The sequence below is a fragment of the Balaenoptera ricei genome, chromosome 6 (assembly GCF_028023285.1).
Source record: "Balaenoptera ricei isolate mBalRic1 chromosome 6, mBalRic1.hap2, whole genome shotgun sequence".
NCBI lineage: Eukaryota > Metazoa > Chordata > Mammalia > Artiodactyla > Balaenopteridae > Balaenoptera > Balaenoptera ricei.
In genome coordinates, this window is record NC_082644.1 from 101,591,300 (window position 1) to 101,618,042 (window position 26,743).

A 26,743-nucleotide genomic window follows, 5' to 3' on the forward strand; every position below is an offset into this window, starting at 1 on the left:
AAAATAAAGGCATTTCTGAGGAAATGAACACTTCAAACATGTTAACACAGACCTTCCCCTTAAGTGAATACTAAAGGATATCCTTCCGGCAGAAGGTAAGCAATCCCAGATGGCATATCTGAGTTGCAAGAAGAAATGAAAGGCCTTAAGAGAGTTATATATGGCTTAATCTAAATGAACATTGATTGTATAAAATAATACTAACAAATTGAAATTTTAAAATCTAAAAAGTTTTAAACATAATAATATCTTGAGTTAGGAGGAGGTAAGAGAAGGTAAAAGGAGTTAAAGTGTCCTAAAGTTCTTGTATTATGTAAGAAAAGATTATAGGTATCAATTAACTCTATATTTTGGTAAAATAAGTATGAAAGTTAAAAATCCTAGATGAAAATACAAAACAGTGTTAAACTTCGAAAACAGTAGTGGGAAAAACCAAATAATAAACATTAATTCAACAAATATTTTTTGGGTCTATTTTGTGTCAGAAACAAATATCAGCAAACTAAGCAGAGAAGAAAAGAAACTACCTTGGTGAAGCTTATTTTGACTGATGAAAACATAATTAAACAATAAACACAGTAAATAAGTTAACTGCATACGTAAGAAGGTGATAAATACTACTAAAAAAATAGAACAGGAAGAAATCAGGAGTACTGAGGGAAGGCTGGTCAGGGTAGGTCAAAGAAGGCAGCAGGAGCAAAATCTGAGGGTATCTGGGAGAAAATCCCTCCAGGAAGAGGGAATAACTAGTGGAACAATCTGGAGGTGGGAACATACCTAACATGTTTTAGAGGGATGTCAGTTTGGTGGGCAAAAGGAGCAAGGGGAGAACATCAAAGGAGATATGTCAAAAGAGTAAAATTGGAGTGGATGGTATAGGGCTTGCAATCCAATGTAAGGATGTGGGCATTTACTCTGAAAGAAATGGGAACCTTTCAGCATTAGACTGAAATGATATGACTTATTTTTCTTTTCTAATTTACATACAATAAACTGTACAAGTACAAAAGGCAACTGATCTGCTTTCTGTCACTAAAGATTAGTTTGCATTTTATAGAATTATATATAAACAGAATCATATACCAGGTGTTCTTTTTTATATGGCTTCTTTCATTCATAATAATGTTTTGTCTGGCTTCTTTCATTCAACATAATCCTGTTGTCCTTAACAATTTATTCCTTTTTATTGCTGAATAGTATTTCATCGCATCGATAAACTACATTTTGTTTATCCATTCACCTGTTAATAGAATATTTCCAGATTTTGGCCATTACAAATAGAATTGCTATGAATGTTTGCATACAGGTATTTGTGTGGACACTAACTTTTTCACTTCTCTTGGGTAAATGACTAGGTCATATTGTAGGTGCACATTTAACTTAAGTAACTGGCAAACTCTTTACCAAAGAGTTTCCTAAATTTTACATTGCCATCAACACAGTATGCTGGTAAAAGATGCTCCACATCCTTGGTACAGGAAACTTTTTAACTCTAGCTGTTCTAATGGGTATGTAATATCATCTTACAGTAATTTAATTTCCATTTCCCTGATGACTAGAGATGTTGAGCACCTTTTCATGTGTTTACTGCCATTTATATACCATCTTTTGTAAAATATCTTGTCAAATCTTTTGGCCATTTTTTAATAGTTTGTTTTCTTATTACTGAGCTATAAGAGTTCTTTATATAACTTGATATAACGAATTTGTCTTATATATATGTGTTGCAAATATTTTCTTCAAGTCTATAGCTTACCTTTTGGTTTTCTTGATGGTACCTTTCAATCAGTGAAATTTTTAAATGTTGATGTATGTACAATATATAAATTATTTCCTTTTATGGTTTGTGCTTTTTGTGTTTTACCTAAGAAACTTTTGCATATCCCAAGGTTACAAAGATTTTCTAAGTTTTTTTTTTTTTTTAATATAAGATTTATTTGTATGTTTTGTTTTGGCCGTGCCACACAGCATGGCATGTGGGATCTTAGTTCCCTGAACAGGGATCGAACCCACGCCCCCTGCAGTGGAAGCTCGCAGTCTTAACCAGTGGACCGCCAGGGAAGTCCCCTCTCCTATGTTTTATTCCAGGAGTTTTATAGGTTTAAGTTTTACATATAGGTCTAAGATCCATTTCAAGTCAATGTGTCAGTATGGTGTGAGATACGGATCAATGTTTATTCTTTTTCCAATATGGATATCCACCTGTCCAAAAACTACTTGTTGAAAGATTTTCCTTTCCCTATTGAATTTTTACACTGGCAATTTTGCTCAAAATCAACTCACTACATACATGGGGGTCGATTTCTAGACTCTATATGCTGTTCCATTAATTTTATATATCTAACCTTTCAACACTATCAAACTGGTTTGACTACTGCAGCTTTATATTAAGCCTTGCATTTATTTCCTTTCACTATTTTAGATACTTTTCCATTTCTATGTAAATTTTAGAAGTTCAGTGCATCTTACTAAAGTAAGAGAAAAATTAGAGTAGTTAGAGAAAGAAATAAGAGTTTATCAAGGTTGCTGAATATGAAATCAAGAAACAACAACACTGCATTTGTATATTAGCAACAGTTTAAAAACCAAATAACAGTGATGGCTAAAACTTACAGGGCACCATTCTAAGCTCTTTACATATATTAGCACATTTAATACTCATCACAACTCTTACCTGTTAAGTACTATTATTATGTTCACTTCACATATAAAGAGACAAAAGTACAGAGCAGTTAAGCAATTTGCCCAAAGTTACACGGATCATAAAGATTGGTCTAGAATTAGAATCTAAAAAGTATGGCTCTTAGGAATAATTCTAACAAAACATATGCAAACCTTTATGGGGAAAAGTCACCAAACTTTACTCAAAGACACTAAAGAATATACAAATGAATGGAGATATGTACAATATTCAAAGACTGGAAGACTCTATTGTAAAGATGTCAATTATCTTCTAAGTGATTTATAAAGTCAATATAATCCAATCAAAACCCTAATAGTGCTTTTTCCCCCCTTTGAGGACTTGAAAAGCTGATCCTAAAATTCCTAAGTGTAAATGGTCAAGAATTGCCAAGATACTCTTGAAGAATAAGTAAAGAGACTTAACACTATCAGATATTGAGACTTGTGGTAATGACAAAAAGAAAGACAAATAAATAGACCAATGGAACCATGCTCAGAAAACTACTCATGCATATATTAACCTCAAGTTAATGGTATGTGTTAATTCTGAAACTACTTTTTGTGTATTATAGGATTGAGCAAATAAGTAAATATGTTGAGGCTAATGGAAACTAGATTTCTCATTCTTGAAGAAGGGAATCACCAATATGAAAAAAAGGGTGCTGAACTGGAATTGGAGTTATCAGTTAAAACTTGTGGTTTTTTTTAAACACAAACACACACACGCACACACACACAGAAATATATTTATGAAGTACACATACACATATATCCTAGTCATATCCATTTAAAGTTCCTAGAAGCAGTGACACCCTATTAGCAATAAACACATATAATGCCTTGATACTGATTTCCAAATACTATTTCCTACTAAAAGGAACCAGGGCTCACTGGAGTAATGGCTGACTGCAGTGTTATGGCAGGGAAAGTAAAGAAGATCTGAAATCTCTTCTGCCAGAAAGTAAGGAAGTGTTCAAACAATGATGAAGATATGTCAAAAGGCCACAGAAGCTACTGTGAAAGGGCTCCCACTGGCCAAATCTGGGAGAGTTTGAACATAAAATGAAAAATGATACTATGAAATTAATACCCATAGAATAAAATAAGAACCTACAAGTTCATACTAACATGAAAAAATAAATACAATGAATAGTAAATAAGCCACAGAGAGCTAATGTACTGTATAATGAATACAGACAACAATATTATACTAAAACTGTGTAATGTGATAAATATCACTACAACTGAATATTACAATATATAAATACATCAAAGTAGCACATTATAAACCTTAAATTCACACGAATTTATGTAATAAAAATGAATGAATGAATGAATGGAGTGGTGGTAAGAAAAAAGTTCTTTATAATAAAATCTCAGCTAATAAGTGAGAAGGAATGACAGAATTAGCAAATCACCAATATAGCAACAACTACCAGGGTAACAACTAATTTAAGCAATGGATGTTAAAACTAAAGGGTGAAAAGTCATAAGAAACAGGCTATTTTTATAGTCTCAACATACCCTCCTTACAAGGATATGTTGTTAATTACAAAGAGAAAAACAGTAACTTTACAGGGAAGAAACTTGGCAGAAACCACCTTAAGTGATCAAGGTTAATATCACCAGGAATAGGATAAACTGGCAATATGTGTCTCCTGATGTAATGAAATGAGAAAGACACAACATTATTTCAGCCAAAAAACCAGACACGCATGTTGGGAGAAATTCTATTATATACCCAACCCTGAACTCTTCTAAAATTTAAAGGTCATAAAAGACAAAGAATGAGGAAATGTTCCAAATTAAAGGACTCCCAAGAGACATGACAAATAAATTAACCTGATACTGAGAAAAATTTTCGTATGAAGAACATTATTTTCACAACTGGCAAAAATTTTAAAAGGTCTATGGATTAGATAATAGTATTGTGTGAATGTTAATGTCCTGATTTTGATAATGGTATTTAGGTAAGAATGTCTTTGTTCCTGGAAAATATACAGTGAGTATTTAAAAGGGACACCATGCCTGCAACTTATTCTCCAATGATTCAGAGGAAAAAAACACCACCACCACACACACACTCACACACACATATAAATAGATGATAAAGTAAATGTGGCATGATGTTAATAACTGGGGAATCTGAAGGATATTAGGGAATTCTTTGAACTATTCTTGCAACTTAAAGTATTTCAATAAAAAGTTACTAAAATACTATCAACTTTAAAATATAAGTATTTATAATGTCAAAGTAATAAAGGATTTCTTAAACATGACACAAAAACACAAATATAAAGGAAATGGCAAATAAATTTGACTACATAAAAATACCATGGAGAGAATGAACCAATAAGCCAAAACTGAGAGAAATTATTTGCAACACATAATACCAACAAAGGACTAGTGTCTAGGATATATAAAGAATTCCCACAAATAAACAAGAAAAGACAAGAAACCAAACACAAAAACAGGCAAAAGTATTAACAGAAAATTCATAAAGGAGAATGGCCAATAAATAAATTAAAGTAAGTTCAACCTCATTGGTAATCAAGAAAATTTCGCAGCAGCACTGTTCATAATAGCCTCAAACTAAAACAACCCAAATGTCTATCAACAGTAGAATAGATAAACAAACTGTGGTATATTCATACAATGGGAATCTATACACTTGACAGTATTGACAATGAATAAGCGATAGCCACATATGTGAACATGGATGAATCACAAAAGAAAATTATCTTGGAGCAGGGAGAGTGGGAACACAATAAATGAGAGGGGTACAAACAGTGCTTCTTCAGTATGTGTAAACATTTTATTTCTTAATCTGGGTAGTAATTACATGGGTATTTAAAACTGTATTCACGTGTTTTGCAAGCTTTTCTATAGGTATAATATATATCTCTAAAAAGAGGGACAGAATGCTCACAACTTAGCCCTAAGACCTTTAAACCGTAATCTTTAAAAGAAAGGAAAGAAAGAACAGCCAGTGAGGTAAGGAAAAAAGTCATGGAAGTGTGGTGTTTCTGAAGCCAAGAGAAAAAAAAGAGGGAATAGTGAACTGTTCAAATATTTGTGAGAGGCAGAGTAAACTTTCACACAACACATAAAAAAGTACTGTTCTCTGTTTGATGAATTATTTATCTTAGAATGTAGACACTACTCTGCAACGACAAAGGATTTATTAATACAATAAAAAAAGGATGGTAACATTCTGATTATTTTATATTCAGAAACCCAAATTTTTAATTGTATTTTTAAAATGTCCTCCTCCCACAATGCAGAACATTAATTATACCAACAGTATGTATTCAATTACTGAAATATGTGCAGTTCTGCATTTGATAGCTAAGTTTTGGCAAACTTGAGTGATAGCCCCAATTTCTATCATTTGTTATTAAAATGGTAATAACAAAGACCTTTGGCTCTCCCAAATTGTACATATGAGTAGGGGCTAATAACAAATACAGTCGTCCCTCAGTATCCACAAGGGATTGGTTCCAGCACACTCCCCAACCCCCCACCCTGTAGACACCAAAATCCAAGGATGCTCAAGTCCCTTATATAAAATTGTATAGTATTTGCATATAATCTCTGCACATACTCCTGCATACTTTGAATCATCTCTAGATTGCTTGTAATACCTAGTATGTTGTAAATGCTATGTAAATAGGTGTAAATACACTGTAATGCTATGTAAAACAGTTGCTGGTACAAGGTAAATTCAAGTTTTGCTTTTTGGAACATTATGGAATTTTTTTCCCCCAAATATTTTTGATCTGCAGTTGGTTGAATCCACAGATTCCAAACCTGTAGATATGGAAGCCCAACTGTATAAAACACAAAAATTTGTTCAGACTAAAACAGAAACTTTAACAATTTAGGAACATGAACTGAACAATCCACTTGACTTTTTCAGTTATAAACAACAAAAAGCTTTTACACTAAATTTACCATCTGTTTTCTAGAAAATTTTGGACAACAATTTGGCTAAGGATTCTTTTTTCTCACTTATAAAATGAAGATAAACTAAATATCACTTAAAGTCTCAACTAATATTTTATGGTGTCATCTCGGAAAGAAAAATCAATCACAAAGGGTAATAAAATTAAAATACTTTATCTAAATAATAAACCACACTTTGAGAGTTGCAAAACCAAAAAGTATATTAACCTAATGATATATCCAAGTAGGCTCTCCACTACTTTTCCCTTTACATAAAGGTTTATTTTAAAAGTTTAAATTATTGAGAACTAATTTTAAATAAAAGAAGGAAGCTCTCCAAAGCAACATTTGCATGAGTAATGCAGAAGACTACTTTTATTAGTGCAAAAATGCAACTTCACACAAACTCAGGGTAAAGATGAAAAGTTCTGATGTTTAAAAAACAAAAACAAAAAATTGTAAATCCTCTTCTTTGAATAAAGAAAGAACATACTACTAATTTAGGTCCTTGTTTTAAAGTATCACTACTTAAAAAAGGAAAAGTATTTCTCTCAAGACCACTTACACCAATATTTTGCTGGTTATATTGGGCTGGCCAAAAGGTTCGCTCGGTTTTTTCTGTAAGATGCCTTTAGTAGCACTTAGTTGTCTTAACTTCATTTGAAACAGTTTTGTTAGATTGTATTGTAACAGCTGTCAGACCAGCGTGCATTTTTAAAAAAACTTATCAAAATTGGTGAATTTTTGGGTAGCCATTTTAATATTGAAGATGGAAGAAAAAAAGCAACATTTTCAGCATATTATACTTTATTATTTCAAGAAAGGTAAAAATGCAACTGAAACACACAAAAAGATCTGTGCAGTGTGTGGAGAAGGTGTTGTGACTGATCAAACATGTCAAAAGTGGTTTGCAAAGTTTCATGCTGGAGATTTCTTGCTGGACGATGCTCCATGGTCAGGTAGACCAGTTGAGTTGATAGCGATCAAATTGAGACATTAATTGAGTACAATCAACGTTATACCATGTGGGAGACAGCCGACATACTCAAAATATCCAAATCAAGCACTGAAAATCATTTGCACCAGCTTGGTTACGTTCATCGCTTTGATGTTAGGGTTCCACATAAGCGAAAAAAAACCTTCTTGACTGTATTTCCTCACGTGATTCTCTACTTAAACGTAATGAAAACGTTTTGTTTTCAAAAAAAATTGTGACAGACAATGAAAAGTGGATATTGTACAATAATGTGAAACGGAAGAGATTGTGGGGCAAGCGAAATGAACCACCACCAACCACACCAAAGGCTGGTCTTCATCCAAAAAGGGGGATGTTGTGTATATGGTGGGATTGGAAGGGAGTCCTCTATTTTAATTAGCTCCTTCAGGAAAACCAAATGATTAATTCTAACAAGTACTGCTCCCAATTAGACCAACTGAAAGCAGCACTCAACAAAAAGCGTCCAGAATTAGTCAATAGAAAATGTGTAATCTTCCATCAGGATAACATAAGACCACATGTTTCTTTGAGGACCAGACAAAAACTGTTACAGCTTGGCTGCGAAGTTCTGATTCACCCGCTGTATTCACCAGACATTGCACCTTCGGATTTCCATTTATTTCAGTCTTTACAAAATTCTCCTAACGGAAAAAATTTTCATTTCCGGGAAGACTGTAAAAGGCACCTGGAACAGTTCTTTGCTCAAAAAGATAAAAAGTTGTGGGAAGATAGAATTATGAAGTTGCCTGAAAAATGGCAGAAGGTAGTGGAACAAAAGGGTGAATATGTTGTTCAATAAAGTTCTTGGTGAAAATGAAAAATGTGTCTTTTATTTGTACTTAGAAACCAAAGGAACTTTTTGGCCAACCCTATAAATCAACTTATTTAAACCAGTGGTAATATATAAGACTATTAATTTCAAGCAAATGGTTGTATGGTTTATAAAGAACGAGTAATGTTAATGTTAGAAAATAAATTCAATTTCAGGTATCCACTTGTTTTTGCCAACTAATAGAATCTACTAATATTAAGATTCAATTAATGAACACATTTTTGTTCCATGATTCTCGCTTTTCTTTAGAAATCCTGAGAGAATCCAAGAAGAAACCACCTGACATATATGGATTAATAAATGAAACTTTTAACTTCAGAAAGCTTGTTCTGTGACCCAAAATAGAACTACTCACCAAAAGCCATAGGGGGTTCAAGGGATGGCTGGCCATCACCAGTAGGAAGGTCTAAGCGAGTGAAGTCTCTGCTTTTGTCATTATTATATTTCACATTAAGGCTGGTAAGCTTGGAGAAGTCAATACGCAGAGTGCAGCATGCATTATAGATATTCTGGCCATCCAGAGCCTAAAGCATGTAAGAAAGGGACTGATGTTTTGCAAGATAATAACAATAATAAATCAAGTAGCCTCTACTTTGATAGAGTGGCAATCAGGCATAAAGCAAAGAGGACTAAACTAAAAGCCAAAGACCTGTGTTTACTTTTACCTCTGTCACTAACTGTGTGAGCCTAAGAGAGAAAATGAAAATCTCTATTTCTCAGTTTTTTCATCTGTAAAGTAAGGACAATAATCCCTATCTTGTCTATGATAAGAGCAAATGGAAGAGGAGAAATGTACAAGCTTAGAAAACTATTATACGTTATTGTACATTGTACTATTATTATGATTATTTTTTAAATGTTTAAAGATATTTAAATTTTACATTTCATCTTAATTCGTTTTAGTGTAATTTATATAGGTTAAGATGAAATAAAGCCTTTGTAAATGGTACCTGTCAGAACCACAATATGTGAAATATTATCTACCACTTATTGATTTTCTTGTAAGTTTAGTTTCTTTGAGTAATAAACTTGAGGGAAGTTTTGAGTCAGATCAGATACAAGACCAAAAATCAGCAATCCCTCCTTTGAAAATAATAAAGACTTACCAAAGGGATATTTATAGCCACTTATGACTTCCACAAACACTTCAATTTATAAAAATAGATACCAGAAACCAAAACATAAAAAATATCAATAAAACAAAAACATACAAATATACAAAAACCCCTGACTTATCATAATAGTTATTGACCAGTATGCCATCATAAAGGTACAAAATAATATATGTGGGTAGAGGGTACAGCACATATAAATGTTATTCCTAATCAAGAGCTAGACACTTTGTGATACACAAAAGTACTATAAACCTTAGTCCCTATCTTTGGAAAAAAATTAGAAATAATTCAGATACCAATACAAGATAGAATTAGAGTTAGGGATAGATCTCAATAGGAGATGGGTCAAATGTAACCAAACTGAATGTGAAGTTTTACATCCTGTCAAAAGTCAAGCACTCATGTACTAACAAGAAGACAATATGAATTGAAGGCAGCATATTTCCTAAGATTTAATGTCTTTAGCAATTTAGAGCTCAATGAGATTCAACAGTGAATACAGTTGCAAAAATACTGAAATCAATCAATCTTTGGCTCACTTAATAGAAGTAAATGAGGCACTAGGGTAAAGATAATTCTACTTTATTAGTCAGATTATATCAGGAGTACTGTGCTCAACTCTAGACTTTAAATATGACAAACAGAAATGAGTCCCAGAAATCTGAGAAATGATAGGTGATTTGAAACCATTTCATATGAAGAAAGAAGTAATTTTTAGACTGTAAGAAGAGCATATGGAACAGTACTTTTAAAAATGGTAAATTTTAGTATGTATATTTTATTACAATTTTCAAAAAAAAAACACATGGTAAACTACAGCAAAGGAGAAGACATGATGGCTTTCTTTGGTATCACTGAAGTGACTGATTAACAATTGAAAAATGAAAAAAAGATCATAATTACCATTTTGGCATAATGTGCATTCAATGGGTCAGCATACTGAAGCAAGGCTTGAAACTGATTATTCTTTGTAAAGGTGATAATCTTTAAGACTGTGCCAAATTTAGAAAATATCTGGAAAAAAGTTCACATTAGGTTAAATTTAAGGAAAAAAATTTGCTAACATATCTTTATAAATACAACTTGATTCATGAATCCCAGTTTTAAATGAAAATAATTTCCTCTATTAAAACTACTGGTACCAAAATTACTTAAATCAAGCCTAAGATGTCCATGTTTCAACACTCATGCATGGCTTAAAACAGTGCCTGACACATAACAGGCACTAAATATTTAACCTATTTTATAGCATGTCATAAATGGCACAATACTGAATCAGGAGGTTACAACAGGAATTAATTAATGCTGTGCGATGTTGGTGTTACAAAGCATATACCTGGAAGTGGAAGAGTCATACAGATAAACTATTTCAGCCTGAGAATCAGCATCTACTTCTTGAAATTTTTATAGACAGGAAAACTATAAAATATTCAACAAAATGAACAACAAAATGTTCAATGCTCTATTAATTCATCAAATACTCATAGAGCACTGTTCTAAGCTCTAGAAACTCAGCAGTGAACAAAACAGTAACAAGAGTCTCAATATGGGCTCATCAATTTTAAACAATAGTACCATACTAATGTTAATAATAGGGGAAACTGTGTACGTCTGTGGCGGTAAGGAGGTATATATATTCTGCTCAAGATTTTTGTGAACTAAAAATGCTCTAAAGAATTCTAGTAGAAAACAAAATGTGAAACAGGAAAAAAAAACCTAAAAAAGGCAGAAAGAGAAGGGGGAAGAAACAACAAACAAGTAGGAAACAGTTACCAACCTGGCAGATATAAGTCCAACTATATAAAAAATCACTTTAAATGTGAATGTTCTAAATATGCTAATTAAAATAAATACTTGTCAGAGTGGGCTTTTTAAAAAGCACAAACAAAACCCACCTCCAAGTTATTCATGAGAAACTCACTTTAAATATAAAGACTCAAGCTAAAGGGAGAGAAAGATACACCATGCTAACACTAATTTTTAAGAAAAGCTGGTACAGCTATAGTAATTTTAGACAAAGCTGACTTTTGAAGAAAAATTATCAGGGATAAAGAGGGAGGGTATATAATAATAATAGGGGTCATTTATCCAAGAAGACATAACAACCCTTAATATGTATGTGCTTAATGAAAAAGAATCAAAATACTTAAGAAAAAAAGCTGCTGGACTATAAAAACAGTATTGTAGCTGGAGACTTTAACACCGCTCTATCACTAATTGACAGATCCAGAAGTCAGAAAATCAGTAAGGATAGAGCTGAACTGAACAGCATCATCAATCAACTGGATCTAATTGACATTTATAGAACAGTGCACCCAATAACAGAATACACATTCTGAATTTTGCATGAAACATTGACCAAGATAGACACATTCTGAGCCATAAAACACACTTTAACAAATATAAAATAATAGAAATCATACACTGTATATTCTCAAACAATTATAGATTTAAACTAAAAATCAATAACAGAAAAAAAAATACCTGGAAAATCCTCAAAGAAAGAAACGAGTCTCTGCTCTCATAAGGAAAGACAGACGATAAACAAATAAGCCAATAAATAGCAATGTCTGGTCATAAAAAAGTGTTTTGTTTTAAAAATAAAAGGGAAAGGGATGAGAGTGAACTGGAATCCAAGTTGGGAAGGTGCAAGGGTGCTCAAGGAAGGTGTCTCTAAAGAGTCTTTAGAGAAGTGGAATAAACAGAGTTGGGGGAAGGTTTCCTGACAGACCCCTGGTTACCAATGCTCTTACAACACTTGTTATACTTCCCCACCACAAGTTCAGGGCCAGGGTTACTACAATGCATTTTGCTTTCCTCTGACATCCCATTTTAAATCTGGATTTTAATGAGCCAGAAACTTGCCCTTCTGCTTCTAAGGATAAAAACGTTAATTTAAAAATTTAAAACTTTTAATAAAATGTAGTTAATTCCATTATGGTCATATTTCAGGGTTTAGAACTTTGAGACCTTAACCCCTCATTATAACTGTATTTTGAAAAACACTAGGAAATTTTTTGTTTTGTTCTTTTAATGAAAACTTTGGTCTTATAACAGGTTATTTCCTCAGTACACCCTCATGTCCTAGATACTATTCTTAAAGTTTATAGAAGAATACCAAATTTACTTTCTTCTCAGCTGTCAAAGATTTTATGTTGTATCTTTCTTTAAGATATAGGTATAAGCATTCTTGGGAAAAGGTATTATGTTTTCTTAATTTCCATCCTTGGTGATACTATGGTGTTACATGCATGCACACACATCAATCTATATATTTTAAGTGCATCAATTGAGGTTTGGTTTTTTTTTTCACCTTATAAAGTATAACAGACTTAATTAAAAATGTGTATGTAAAAAAAATGTGTATGTATATATATAAAAGGAGATATAATAACTGCCTAACCTCCCTCCTTCATACTGCAGACACAAGTAGTGTTCTAAAGTACAAGTCAGATTATACTTTTCCCTGCTTAAATTCCTCACTATCTCCCCATTATCTACATGGTAAAATCCAAGCTCTTTGGTATAACATACACAATCTCTCCCTGGTGTACCTCTCCAACCTCATTTCCTGACACTTTTTATACCACACTATTTACATCAACAATAGGGAATTGTCTATAGTAGTTCTCCAGATACACTAAGTGGTTTCAGACTTCCATGCCTATACGTGTGGCTTTTCCCTTTTCCTGTAACTCTTTACGTAATATCTAGTAAATTTTCATTTATCTTTTTCAAAACTCAGCTCAGGGAATAATGCCACCAGAAAATTCTTAGCCTCACCCAAATCTCAATAGAGTTCATTCTCTAGTACCAAATATTAATATCCCCTCTTGGCTTCATACAAATATTTATCTAGCTGTTTTATTTACGTTGGTCTATACATTTGTTTATATATGTCTCCTTTAATTAGACTGAAAGCTCCTTGAAGGTATATACCTTGTCTTAATCATTTCTCTATCATTGAGTACAATTCCTGGCATATAAGAGGCACAGAGTAAATGCTTATTATTAATTGATAACAAATTATACTCTGAGACCTGACTGAAAAATTATGGCAATATGCAATTTTAAAAATGATAAACATTTTTGATGTAAAATATCTTGTTAATGAAGTAACAAGAGCATATAATTTGCTCTAAAATTTGGGATTTTATACTGTATTATGCTATAGAACCTAGTTAATTTCCACTTAACCTTCAGATTTTGTTAACAGTTCGATTCCTTTCCCTCATTTAACTTGAACAACAACCTGAAGCATATCCTCCCTGACAGACGTGTTTGGCTGTGTAATTTTCATCTGAATGTGCCAAGAGAATATGAATGAACTCAACTGGCTAACCATGGATAGCTCTCTAGAGCCCCCTGGATTGTATTTACTGAAAGAGTAGCTGCAAAAATCAATCTGATACTTTTTTTTTTTTTAATTTATTTTTGGCTGCATTGGGTCTTCGTTGCTGTGCGCGGGCTTTCTCTAGTTGCAGTGAGCGGGGGCTACTCTTTGTTGCGGTGCGCAGGCTTCTCATTGTGGTGGCTTCTCTTGTTGCGGAGTACGGGCTCTAGGCACGTGGGCTTCAGTAGCTGTGGCACGCGGGCTCAGTAGTTGTGCCTCGCGGGCTCTAGAGCGCAGGCTCAGTAGTTGTGGTGCACGGGCTTAGTTGCTCCGCGGCATGTGGGATCTTCCTGGCCCAGGGCCCGAACCCATGTCCCTTGCACTGGCAGGCGGATTCTTAACGACTGTGCCATCAGGGAAGTCCCCAATCTGATACTTTTTGAATAAAGTAAGTGAGCACCAACACTGGGGAATTCAGGAATGCCTGAAGTGTGGTTTTTAACAACTTTTTATAATTATCAAAATACTCATTTTTAAATAGATTTGGTCTCAAAACATCAATGTTTAGGAAAGTTTAATATATATTTTTATAGATTACAAGGTCTTTGACTATTTCCTAATATATTTACTTTGCTGTCATAAACATAAGAAACACATAGACTCAACTCTTGACATTTCTTGTGCATTTTAATCTTTTCAGACTTTAAAATGGGACTAATAAAATACTAAAGATCAAATTCTGATAAAATTAATCTTCAGGGTAATGTTTATAAAGAGGGCTTGCCAGAAACTGAAAATGTTCACCAGTATTCACTTGTAAAAAAAGAATTATTTATATTAGAGCTTTTTAAAATAGCAAGCACATTGGCCACAATTTGTTTATAATAGTTTTTGTACCTACTCCTTCAGTGCACAAAGAAATTTTTTAGAATGCTGGGTTGAGTTTATGTAATGGAACAGTTGCTGAATGCCTTCTTTATCTACAAATACTCTCTAAGTGATGCCATCCAATCCAATGGCCTTAATTACCACTCATATGCAAATGATTACCAATTCTCCAGCGTGAATTCTTATGCCCAATCCAGACTTATTTCCCAACTGTCTCTTCAACATCTCCCACTTGGATGTCTAACAGGTATCTCAAATTTAACATGTCCAAAACACACTCTTGATTCCTCCCCTTCCTCCCACCACTGCCCTAAATCTTTTTTGCCCTCAGTCTTTACTATCTTAGTATAAGATAGCTCTATTTTACCAGAGGCTCACATCCACAATCTGGAAGGCATTCTTGATTACTCTCTTTCTCTCCATAACCCACATCTACTAAACCCATCAGCAAATCATTCCAAATATATACTTAATCACCATGTGCAGTGCCCACGTTCCCACCTGGGTCACCACCATCTCTCATCTGGACTATGATAAGAGCCTCCACTTATGCCTACAGTTTATTCTTAACATAGCAACAAGAACATTAAACCTATCATCTCCCTCCTCTACTCAAAATCCTCCATGGCTTCCTATTTTACTCAGTGTAAAGATTATAAAGGCTTTGCATCATCTAGTCTTAACACCTTCTCTGAGCCTATCATTTATGGCTTTCCTATTTTTTATACTCCAATGATATAGTCTTTTTTCTGATATTTGAACACATTAAGCACACTTCCATTTTAGGGACTTTGCACTTGCTGTTCTTTCTGACTGGATCATTGTTCTACCGTATATACACATAACTTACACCCTCACATCCTTCAAGCTTCTGTTCAAATGTCATCATACTGTAAACACTTCCTTTAACCTACCTCATTTGAAATAGCACCACTCCCATCTCAGTCATTATTAATCGCCTCACCATGAGCTAAAGGAAAAACACTAGCTTCCATAGATGTTAGAGAGCAGTTTAGCTAATGTCAACTCTACTTGCTAATTAATTATAACATGTGCAACCAACTCCACACTTCCATGTATTTTCCAATCACAATATTTATCACATTTTATGCTATTACTTATGAAATTACATCTTACCCACAAGACCACAAGAGCAAGGATCAGTTTCTTACAGTGCAATTTACTAGCATCTGATAAGTACAGCTAACATTTCTTGAGCACTTACTATGTAACAGGCACTGTTCTAAGTGCTTTAAATGCATTAACCCATGTGATCCACACAATGAAGGTATAAAATAGATACCATCTTCATCCCCATTATATAAATAAGAAAAAGACACAGAGGGAGTAAGTTACTTGTCCAAGGTTATAGAGGTAGTAACTGGTAGAGCTAGGATTCAAACCAGCTCCAGATACTGTATCCTTAATCATTATGCTATACTACATTTTAGTTGGCTAATGGAATAGAGTGTCGGGGGAGAGGGCTTAATTAACGTAATTAGAGAAAGACTCTCTGAGGAGGTGAATTTGAGCTGCAAATGGAATGATGTAGATTCAGCTAAGTGGCTATCTCGGTAAAGAGTGTTCCAGGCCTACGAAATAGAAAAGAGAAATGGACAAGGACAGAAATAAGAGGGGGGAGGGGGAGAGGGTCAAAGGGCCAGAAAAGCTAGGGTGCTAAATAAGCAGAAGAGTTAGGAAGTGAGGTTAAAGAGATGGGGAGAGGTCTGTATATGGGGCCTTAAGTGCCTTGCTAAGAAGTTTTGGTGTTTTCCAACAGCAATGTGAAGAAGGATTAAACAGGAGAGTGCCATAACTAAAGGGCTGAGAGTCCTATCCCCATGGTTACTATTGAAGACTCTCAGTTACCTCTCTTCACCTGAAGGACCCATGATCTTTTGGGAGAGAAACAAGGTTTGTTACTGGTCTGAGGGAAATGATAAATGGAATGGCAAGACAGGACCACACAACCTTGACTAAATTCACTGCTGACTGATGGCAATGTTGAGCCACAGGTGCAATAACATCTTTTGTAAAGCAGTAGAAGTTAGCAGTAGCTACAGTGCCACAGTAGCAAAAGCAAACAAAAAATGCTGATGGATCACAGAGGGTTCAATGCCACTTTGTGGGATAAACAGTAGAAAAGAACAAAGAAACCAATCACTTAAGTAACTGCTGAACACTTTTAGGAAACAACGGTGGCTACGGATACCACTGCTAAAACCCTCCATGGGACATGCTTCACAAATGCACATATTTAGAAAATGGTACTCAGGAAACTATCACAGGGAATAAAGTAGGCATAATAAATGGTATATTTTGATATTTACATGCATAGCACATGAACCATATTAGGAAATATATCTGAGTTCTATCACCAATTGGTACAATGACTGTGGGAAAAATAACAACTTCTAAGGTCCCCAGCACCCTTACTTGTAAAATGTGAGAAGAGGATAGGATACATTTCAATTCTTAAATACACATGCACACACACACCCCTATGACTCTTCATTCAGTAGTACAAATCCAAAGGTTTGGAAAGCAGTTAAATGAGTCTAGACTGGCCTGAGATCATGCTGTTTAATATATAATGAGATATAAATATGAAAATAGGGACTTCCCTGCTGGCACCGTGGTTAAGAATCCACCCGCCAATGCAGGGGACACAGGTTCGATCCCTGGTCCGGGAATATCCCACAAGCCACAACGAGCAACTAAGCCCGTGCGCCACAACTACTGAGCCTGAGCTCTAAAACCCACAAGCCACAACTACTGAAGCCCGTGCGCCTAGAGCCCGTGCTCCACAACAAGAGAAGCAACCGCAATGAGAAGCCCACGCACCACAACGAAGAGTAGCCCCCCACTCGCCGCAACTAGAGAAAGCCTGCACGCAGCAACGAAGACCCAACACAGCCATAAATAAATAAATAAATATGAAAATAAGCATATAATATGTTTTAGTGTTTTAAAATAATTTTTATACTTAGTTTGTCAAGTATAATGAAATGGAATACTGGAGTTGACATTAGGGGACTCGAGTTCTAACTGGTTCTTCAATTACTCTTTACAATATTCAACTCACCAAGTATCTGAGCCTCAGTTTTATTCAGTACAAAATTATGTAACTAGGTGATCGATCTTCCAGTTCTTAAATTCTATATCTTCACAGTAGGCCATGATGTGGTACACTGTCTCTTATCAAGACAGTTTAGACATAGTAATGGGTAGTCTATGAAAGCTATGTTGAGAATCAGTCAGTATTTAACATGATACTTCCTTATTTAAGTTACTCATATTTTTCTTTCAGAGTTTTTAAAATAAAAATACTCAAGTGTAGGGAGGAGTCAATAGAAATAGATTAGTTGTTTTCTATATTGATGTTACTTTCTGAGGAACAACTACTACCGGTGCTTTTTAATAGGAGTCTGTGCTTTGTTCATTTTCAAGCTTAGGTATAAAAAAATTGAATTCTTACATACCTTTTTAAATCAACTATTTAAGTTAGAAAATGGAGGCTTTCAAAAAACTATCTCTAATTGATATTATTTCTTGCATGAAACAGGATGCTGAAGATTTTTTTTTTTATTATTTAAACAAATACATTAACCAAAATCAACAACCTGAAAAACTAAAGACATAAAACATCCAAAGTTACAGAGGTCATATTTGACTCTGCTTTCATAAGAATGTTCCTCCTTACCTGATGAAGAACTTCCAGGGTAACAGGATAAAAGAGGTTTTCAATAATTATTCGGAGCACAGGGCTCTGCCCAGGTAGGACTGTGCCTTCATTAGCAGGAGCTCCAGGAAGGGCCAGACTTCCTGACTGGACAGCACTGACAGCCTGCAGTGCAGCTTGGGCTCTCTATTTAACAATCCAAAATGAGAACTTGTGGTTACACAGAAGCATTATATAATCCTTAAAATTAGCTGATGTAAAGTAATATGAAGTAATAGAGTTAAATAAAAATATACATATCTACTTTCTCTGGATGCATATATCCTAAAGAGCATTACTTCTGTGACATTCCTGTCAAAGCTACATACACTGAATCTAATCACAAGGAAACATCAGACAAACTCAAATTGAGGGACAACCTAAAAGATAAGTAGGCCCATAATTTTCGAAAGTGTCAAGGTTATGAAAGTTAAAAAAAACCTGTAACTGTTTCAGATAAAAGGATACTAGAAGATGTGATTTCTAAATGGAACATGTGATTATGAATAATGCTTATTTTGCTGGAATAAACATTACTGGGACAACTGGAAAAACTTGAACGGGGACTGAGGATTGGAGGGAAGTAATGCATCAAATGTTAATTTCCTGATTTTGACCACTGTTTTCTGGTTGTGTAGAAGAATATTCTTCTTTGAAGGAAATGCACACTAAAAGTTTGGCCAATGAACACAGACCAGATTAACAATTTATTCCCAAATGCCTCAAGGAATCAACAGTTCTTTGTATATATCTGTAACTCTTTTTAAATTTTGTGACTGTCTCAAAATTTAAAACAATTATTTAAAAAATAAAGTAGGTGAAAGAGGAGAAAATTGAGGAGAAAAAAAGCACGGTTAATGATTATTGAAATTAAATGCAAATTTGAAAACTGGCTCACATTTCCACTTTGAGCCTTTAAATAGGCAATGATGATGTTGGGAGGTCATTCAAAAAAGACTCAGAATTAACACAGGGATTAGAGTTAGCAGAAAAGAACATTAAAGTAGTTATTATAACTGTATTGCGTGCACACACACACAGAAAAAAGAAAGTTTAAGTAGAGACATGGAAGACCAACAGTGCTGTCCAACAGAATTTCCTGTGATAATGGAAATGTTCAACATCTACAGTATGCAATATGACAGTACTAACCACAAGTGGCTAGTGAGCACTCCAAATGTACCTAGTGCAGCTGAGGAACTGAATTTTTTATTTTTTAATTTATTTAAATTTAGCCACATTTAGCTAGCAGCTACCATACTGGACATCACAACTTTATAATGTCTAGGAAAAATCATCATAGTGAGGCTCTCAATGGAATAATGGTGCCTTTTCTTCTTGTATCAGGATGATTAAATCTTATCAAAACTAAGCCTGCATAACTGAAAGTAAACTTAACCTCACTAACTTTTTTACGGCCGCGCTTCGTGGCTTGTGGGATCTTAGTTCGCCGACCAGGGATCAAACCTAGGCCCTCAGCAGTGAAAGTGCAGAGTCCTAACCACTGGACCGTCAGGGAATTCCCAACCTCACTGACTTTACTTCATTACCCATCAATCATTCTATCAATCCTTTTTATTAAACAATTCTATATATATGCTTACTGCTGCTATATTGCTGTTATTGTTGCTACTGTTGTTGTTTCTCTTCCTTCACTCTTTCCTCCTTGGCACAGAAGATACCACAGTGGAGAAACATGAGAAGCCATGGTATATATTGTCCTAATCATTCTAGAGTTGTCAATATACTTTGCATTAGTACTTCACAGAGCATTGAGTACAAAAGTCTCTGCATAGCAGGCATGCAAAAAAATTCTTTTGACAATAAAAATCTGAGAAAAAGATTTATTTAATAAGTAACTCTATAGTTTCAATTTTTAATTAGGCAAAAATATTTAAGTAAAAAAAAATGAAAGTGGAGGCATACTTTCCACTGAGGACAACAGAAAAGTGAGGGGGAAAAAAAGAAATGTCTTCTTAATATGAAGAGATATTTCAGATACACAGAAGACATATTTTCTGTGTATCTGATACTAAACATTATGAGGCAGCAGAATTCTTATTATGGGATAGTTTTAAATGTTTCAGCAACAAACCCTCCGGAATGGTTACATTAACTAGTAGTAAAGGAAATAGCAGTAGTATGATGGAAAAATCAACAAATATTTTATTGAGGTGGGGGAGGTATATATACTTCATGTAAAATTTAAACATGCCTGGATAATGTGAAGAAGACATTTCTAAAATTGAGATGGAAATGAATATACAACAAAATTCACAGATCTTAAGTGTTCATTCAGTTGGATGATTTTTGGGGAAATTTTTTAAGGGAAAATCCTTCCATGGTCATCTCTTTGCAAATTTATAAACTTCCACCCACAAGGTCAAGAAAAACTGTCTATACAAAAATGACTCCTATTAATACAACCACTCCTCAAATGCTGTACCTCAAAATAGGATCTAAATTTTTTAGCTATAATTTTAGCTTAAACCAAGGGACAAAGATACTTGATATTCACCTGACCCTCTGCCAAGTATGTCCATAAGCTGGAAAAGAAGTTATGTGCATGTTTTGGGATATCTTGCTATTCAAAGAGAAGAGAATGAAACAGTAATTTATCAGTTTCTGAGGGCTGTCTGAATAAAAAAACATCTGGTACATTTTATATATGCAAACAGGACCTTCAATTTTGACTTCAGCTTTGGTGTAGGACTCTGAATAAAAGAAAAATATTATTTTATCAAACACCAATGCAAAAAATGGACAAAAGTAACAAAATGGAAAGGGTATTGGGAAGAAATCAAGGCTATCTAAGAATAAACTAGGTCATTTGGGCTGGCTTTGGTTGCCAAGCAACTGGGATTTCTCACTGTTTCCCTTTGGAATAATCCAGTCTTTAAGAGTTTTATTAAATTGTTTATTTCGTCTTCAAGACTTTAACATATTTAGGAATAACATTAATGAGAAAACTGCATGACTTACATGAAGGAGAATTAAAAATTCTTCTGAAAGATAGGAAATAAAATATAACTTCCTCCTCAAGAGGATCAGTTAGCAATACAGACATGTTAATTATCTACAAGTAAATCTATAAAATCAACCCAATTCTAACTGTGTCTTTTGGGGTTAGGAGTTATCAAAATAATTCTAATATATCCTGAGAAATAAATAAAACATATTATCCATTTAATATCTAAAAAGAGAGGGTAAAGAATAGGGCCTTGCCCTACAACATATTAAGCCTTAGGGACACGGAATTAGGAATGGAACAGAACAGAATCCAAAAGGTAGTCCAGATTAGACATGGACTGCATACCATGTGAGCCACACACACATGAAGGTAGATGGGGGTCACGCAAGCAGAATGTGTAGTTGTGTCTAACAAGTGTATATATGCGTGTTGTTAAGTATGCATAGTCTGTGTATGGAAAACTAGACCATGACAAAAGACAAGTTTCACAAGAGTGGATTTTTTTTTTTAAGATTTTTTTTTGATGTGGATCATTTTTTAAAAAGTCTTCATTGAATTTGTTACAATAGTGCTTCTGTTTTATGTTTTTTGGCACGAGGCATGTGGGATCTCAGCTCCCCGACCAGGGATTGAACCCACACCCTTTGCATTAGAAGGCAAAGTCTTAACCACTGGACTGCCAGGGAAGTCCCATGAGTGGATAATATTGATAAATGGGTTGTTCAACTACAACAAAAGAGAAACTGGTCCCTGGGAGTAAGAGAAAGACCAAAGTCTCACTCTCCACCCACAAAATATTCTTAACAAAACAGATTTAAACACTACAAATAAAAACCAAAACATGAAAGTATAAGAAAACATAGGTAAAAAAAATGTTTTTAATCTTGCTATACTGGGTTTTTATGAGTATGGCACCCATGTCAGAGACCATAATACAACTTCAGAGATTTGACTATTATATAAAAATATTTTTAAATTGCATTAGCAGACAAAATTCGAGACAGAAAGTATATAGAGTGGTGGCTGCCAGGGTCGGGGTAGGGGAAATGAGGAGTAAGTGTATAACAGGTATGGAGTTTCAGTTTGGGAAGACGAAAAAGTTCTGGAGATGGGTGGTGGTGATGGGTTGCACAATGAAAATGTACTTAATGCCACTGAGCCATACACTTAAAAATGGTTAAAGTGGTAAATTTTACGTTATATATATTTTACCACAATTGAAAAAATGGGGGGAAAACTGCATTAATAGAAATCACTATAAATACTTCACAAGTTATTAAATAAAAGAGAGCAAACAATAAGATACAATTTGTTAACTAGCATATTAACACAGATGGACAGGAAAACTGCTTGCTCATATATTATCAGTGGCACCCTAAATCAGCAAATAAGCTTTAGAGAAAGCAATCATGCAACATATATTGAAACATAAAACATGCATAGGCTTAGTCCCAGCAATTTTGTTGCCAGGAACATAAATAAGATAATGCTGCATGTGTGCCAAGATATGTAAGAATGCTGCTATAGTACTATTTGTAAGAGCATAACATAGCAAACAATCTCAATCTAACAACAAGAGACTGGATAGCACAGGACAGGGATATCAGCTCGGTGCTCTGTGACCACCTAGAGGGGTGGGATAGGGAGGGTGGGAGGGAGACGCAAGAGGGAGGGGATATGGGGATATGTGTATACATATATCTGATTCACTTTGTTATACAGCAGAAACTAACACAACATTGTAAAGCAATTATACTCCAATAAAGATGTTAAACTAAAAAAAGAAAAGAAACGGGATAAATTATGGCTGCCCTTTTGAAGAGAGTATTATGCAGTCATTTAAAAATTATGAAGTAAAAAAAATAAAATAAAAAGTATGAAGTAATTCTGTATTTGTTGTCATGAAACAACATCCCTGACATATTGTAGAGAAAAAATAGTTTTCAGTAGTTTTCAAACTATTAGGATTCCATTGGTATAAAATTATATACATAGACAATAACCTGAATAGAGAAGGGGTACACAGTGAAATGTTAGCAAAATGTTAGTTAATTAGTTATATCTGGGTAACTGGATTGTTTTGTTTATTTTTTATTTTTCTGGATTGTTTGAATGTTTTACCATGAGCATGTATCCTATTTACAAGGCAATTTTTCATTAAAAAAAATTATACTATTTAAAAATATCTAACATTTCATTTACTCTTAAGTTTAGATAGTTTATTATAGGCCATTAATATCTCTTGGATAAGTTAAGGATTGTGTGCAGGAAATGTCACTGTTTTTAAAAATGTGGAAAACTATAAATTCAGCAGCTTGCATTATAATGACTTTCAACACAGAGTCAAAGAGCTGAAGGAGTTCTTTTGCCTAGAGCAAGAGTATCACGGCCAAATTGCTCTCAACATAATTAAAAAAACCTCTTTCTTAAGATGTACTTGCTTTGTGGATAAATTTTTCCTACCCTGAAGTTACTTCAAATTACTATTTTAGCTACTTAAAAATCAACCTGGAGAGACACAGAAGTTTGAACATGAATTGTATCAAAATAAAAACTGGAAAATGAGGTAAGAAATGTTCATATTCTATATTCCACATTCATCTTGGAGAGTCAAAAATCATTTAATGAACATATCTATACAAATTCTTATTAACATCTTAAGTTCAGTTACTTAACATCACAATAGAAGCATCACTCAACTTCTCAATGCCTTTGTTACATATTCTGTAAAAAGAAAAGGACTGACTTCTACAGTTCCTTTCAGATCTGAGATTTTTAAGAGAGACATAACAATGTATGTTTTTTTCCACTCATGAAAACAGTTTCAAGGGAAAACTAAATATCTGCCATTTCTAACACCATATCTTCAAACTTACTTCCAAATGGCAGTGCTTTCTTATTCTTAAGTCTTTGGGTAAGAATTTACATAAACAATCTTTACCAGTAGAGCATTCTAAGATGAAGAAAAACACATGATTATTCTTCCTCTGAAAAATAGAAAATTATATTTAAGTTATTATATCATGTGTTCTTATAACTATTTTTAGAAATGCCTTTAATACTTACAGCTTGATTAGGTAGATTGTCAGTCTTAAGTTCTCTGTGATTGGAATACTGAATAAAAACAGGCTGGCTTCGAAGGTGAGGAGTAACAGGAGTGTAATAATTCACCATAGTAACAGCAGCTTCCTCAGAAGCCATTTCTAAGAAAGCCTGCAATAAACACAAGAAAGTAAAGTGAAAGCTCATGTTTTTGAAAGGCAGCTAAGAACTACTTTGTCATTCCAGCTTGCTCTAAACTCGTGTATTCTCAAGAGAAATCACATTGCCCCCAAGGGGATGAAAAGACTTGTTTCAAAGTGTATTACTGACAGTAATTGAAAACATATTTGAAAAAAGTTGGGTTCAATAAACGATTTGGGATTGGGAAATTGCCAGTTGATTAAATGATTTTATGTGGTTTTTGGTTTTCTTCTTGTTTCTTCTAAAATCTACAAATAATTAAAAAGGCAAAAATAAACGTGTGCATCACTACTATAAATAGATGCTTTCAGTTTCTTCCTAAAAAATTCTCAAACAGAGATGAGGCATAATGATTTGCTCTTCTTTACCTTTTTATAAAACAGCCATTTATGAATACAATTAGAGCATTCAGGTGCAAAGGCTCAATTGTACAAATTAGGGAAATGTGAGAACTTCCTACATTAAGTCAATATTGCTTTGGGTCATTCAAGTGACCTTTTCTGGATATTGGTAATCACTGTACTAATATTAGCTATTTGAAGACTAACACAAGAAGAACTGAGATGGAAAATGCTCCTTGGTATTTATGCCTTATTCTGTATAAAGCTTCTCCTAGCTGTCAGGACTCCAATTAACTTATGACAGGAATAGGAAACTTACAGACCTTTAAGGTGGCAGGTTTTATCACCCTATCTTAATGGTTAAGAAGATAAAATATAGACATCTACTAAGTATTCTGAGCCCTCAGAACTACCTATAAGAACATCTCAAATTTAAAATGCAGGAAGAACCCCTGATCCAAATCACTATCTTCGAGGAATGAAACAGACTTCGAGTCATTTATACTATCTAAAAGGTACAGATGTCCACGACACACTTTAAAGTTGCTATCCAATTGTATCAATAATACACTTTTTCTAATATTTCTAAGAGAAGTGGATAAAAATGATCAAGGTAACAAAAATAGCTATGGCAATATTTCCTAACTATCTGGTTTTTAATCATCTTTTCAACAAAGAATTTGTAAACTGTATTCTAATAATATTCATTATATGGGGAGAGTCTCTTCCTGCAAACTCCTTTCTAAATGTTTCTAAACTCCTGCAATGTCTAACATCAGTCACACAAAGGAAAAGCTGAACAATGTCTTTGGAATATGATTCTTATCACAGGAATTTTTTCCTAAATGTATATACAACCTAAAAATTCAAAAAATTCATATGTAAAAATAAATTTTCCCACATGGAGTCCAGTAAAAGAATTATTTATGTTTTCCCAAAGCATCCAAAGGGATCAATTTTCATAATGTAGGGTGGAGAGAAAACCGAAAGTCACTACCCACAGAAAGGCTGGTGAAAATAACCCCTACTCTGTCCTCAACACTCCACCTACAAGAACCATGGGAAAGATTATGCTTACAAGTACTACTAGTGACTCACATCAGAATCTCCTGCTGAAGTAATTACTAACAAGATATTTTCTAAACAGGATTTATGATCAAAAGACAAGCAATTAACATAACAGTCAATTAGCACTACAGATAAATATAAACCTAGAACCAACTGCAGAAACAAAGGAAAGTGTGACATTGCCTGCTGCCTCTCAGAGCTATTTGACATAAAACATAGGATACACTACACGAAACACGATAATGTACATAACACATGGCAGTTAGACATTTCACAGCCATTAGACACGGTCATGTTGGCCCTTTCAAACCGTGCAAACCATACTATTCTCAATAGTGGCATCTGTGATAAAAAGATCCAAGTGCATGCACTATCTCCAAAAGATGTAAGAAAAACGTGTAAACACAAGGGCTGAATACTAAGACATATTATTTAACTTCTCCAGTTCTTAATAACCTCATCTGCATTAAACAGGGATGTTAAATAGTTTATTAAAGATAGAGGAGTCTGAATCAGACATCATTATCCAATCTCTGATGGTAATCAATCCAATCTCTTCTGATAATCACAGGATATTTTCATAAACCATTTTGTAATTAAGAATATA

At 34.0% G+C, this 26,743-nt stretch overlaps 1 protein-coding gene across 6 annotated transcripts in view; it reads right to left on the bottom strand.

Moving 5' to 3' along the window:
• PTBP3 (polypyrimidine tract binding protein 3) overlaps window positions 1–26,743 on the bottom strand; it is a 94,247-nt gene that overhangs the window by 20,066 nt on the left and 47,438 nt on the right. For all 6 annotated transcript variants that reach the window (XM_059925324.1, XM_059925322.1, XM_059925320.1 and 3 more), the window contains 4 exons: window positions 24,551–24,697; window positions 18,496–18,660; window positions 10,475–10,585; window positions 8,812–8,980 (listed from right to left, as the gene is read on the bottom strand). In XM_059925324.1, coding sequence (XP_059781307.1) covers window positions 8,812–8,980; window positions 10,475–10,585; window positions 18,496–18,660; window positions 24,551–24,697 — 592 coding nt within the window. The remainder of the gene's footprint in view (window positions 1–8,811; window positions 8,981–10,474; window positions 10,586–18,495; window positions 18,661–24,550; window positions 24,698–26,743) is intronic.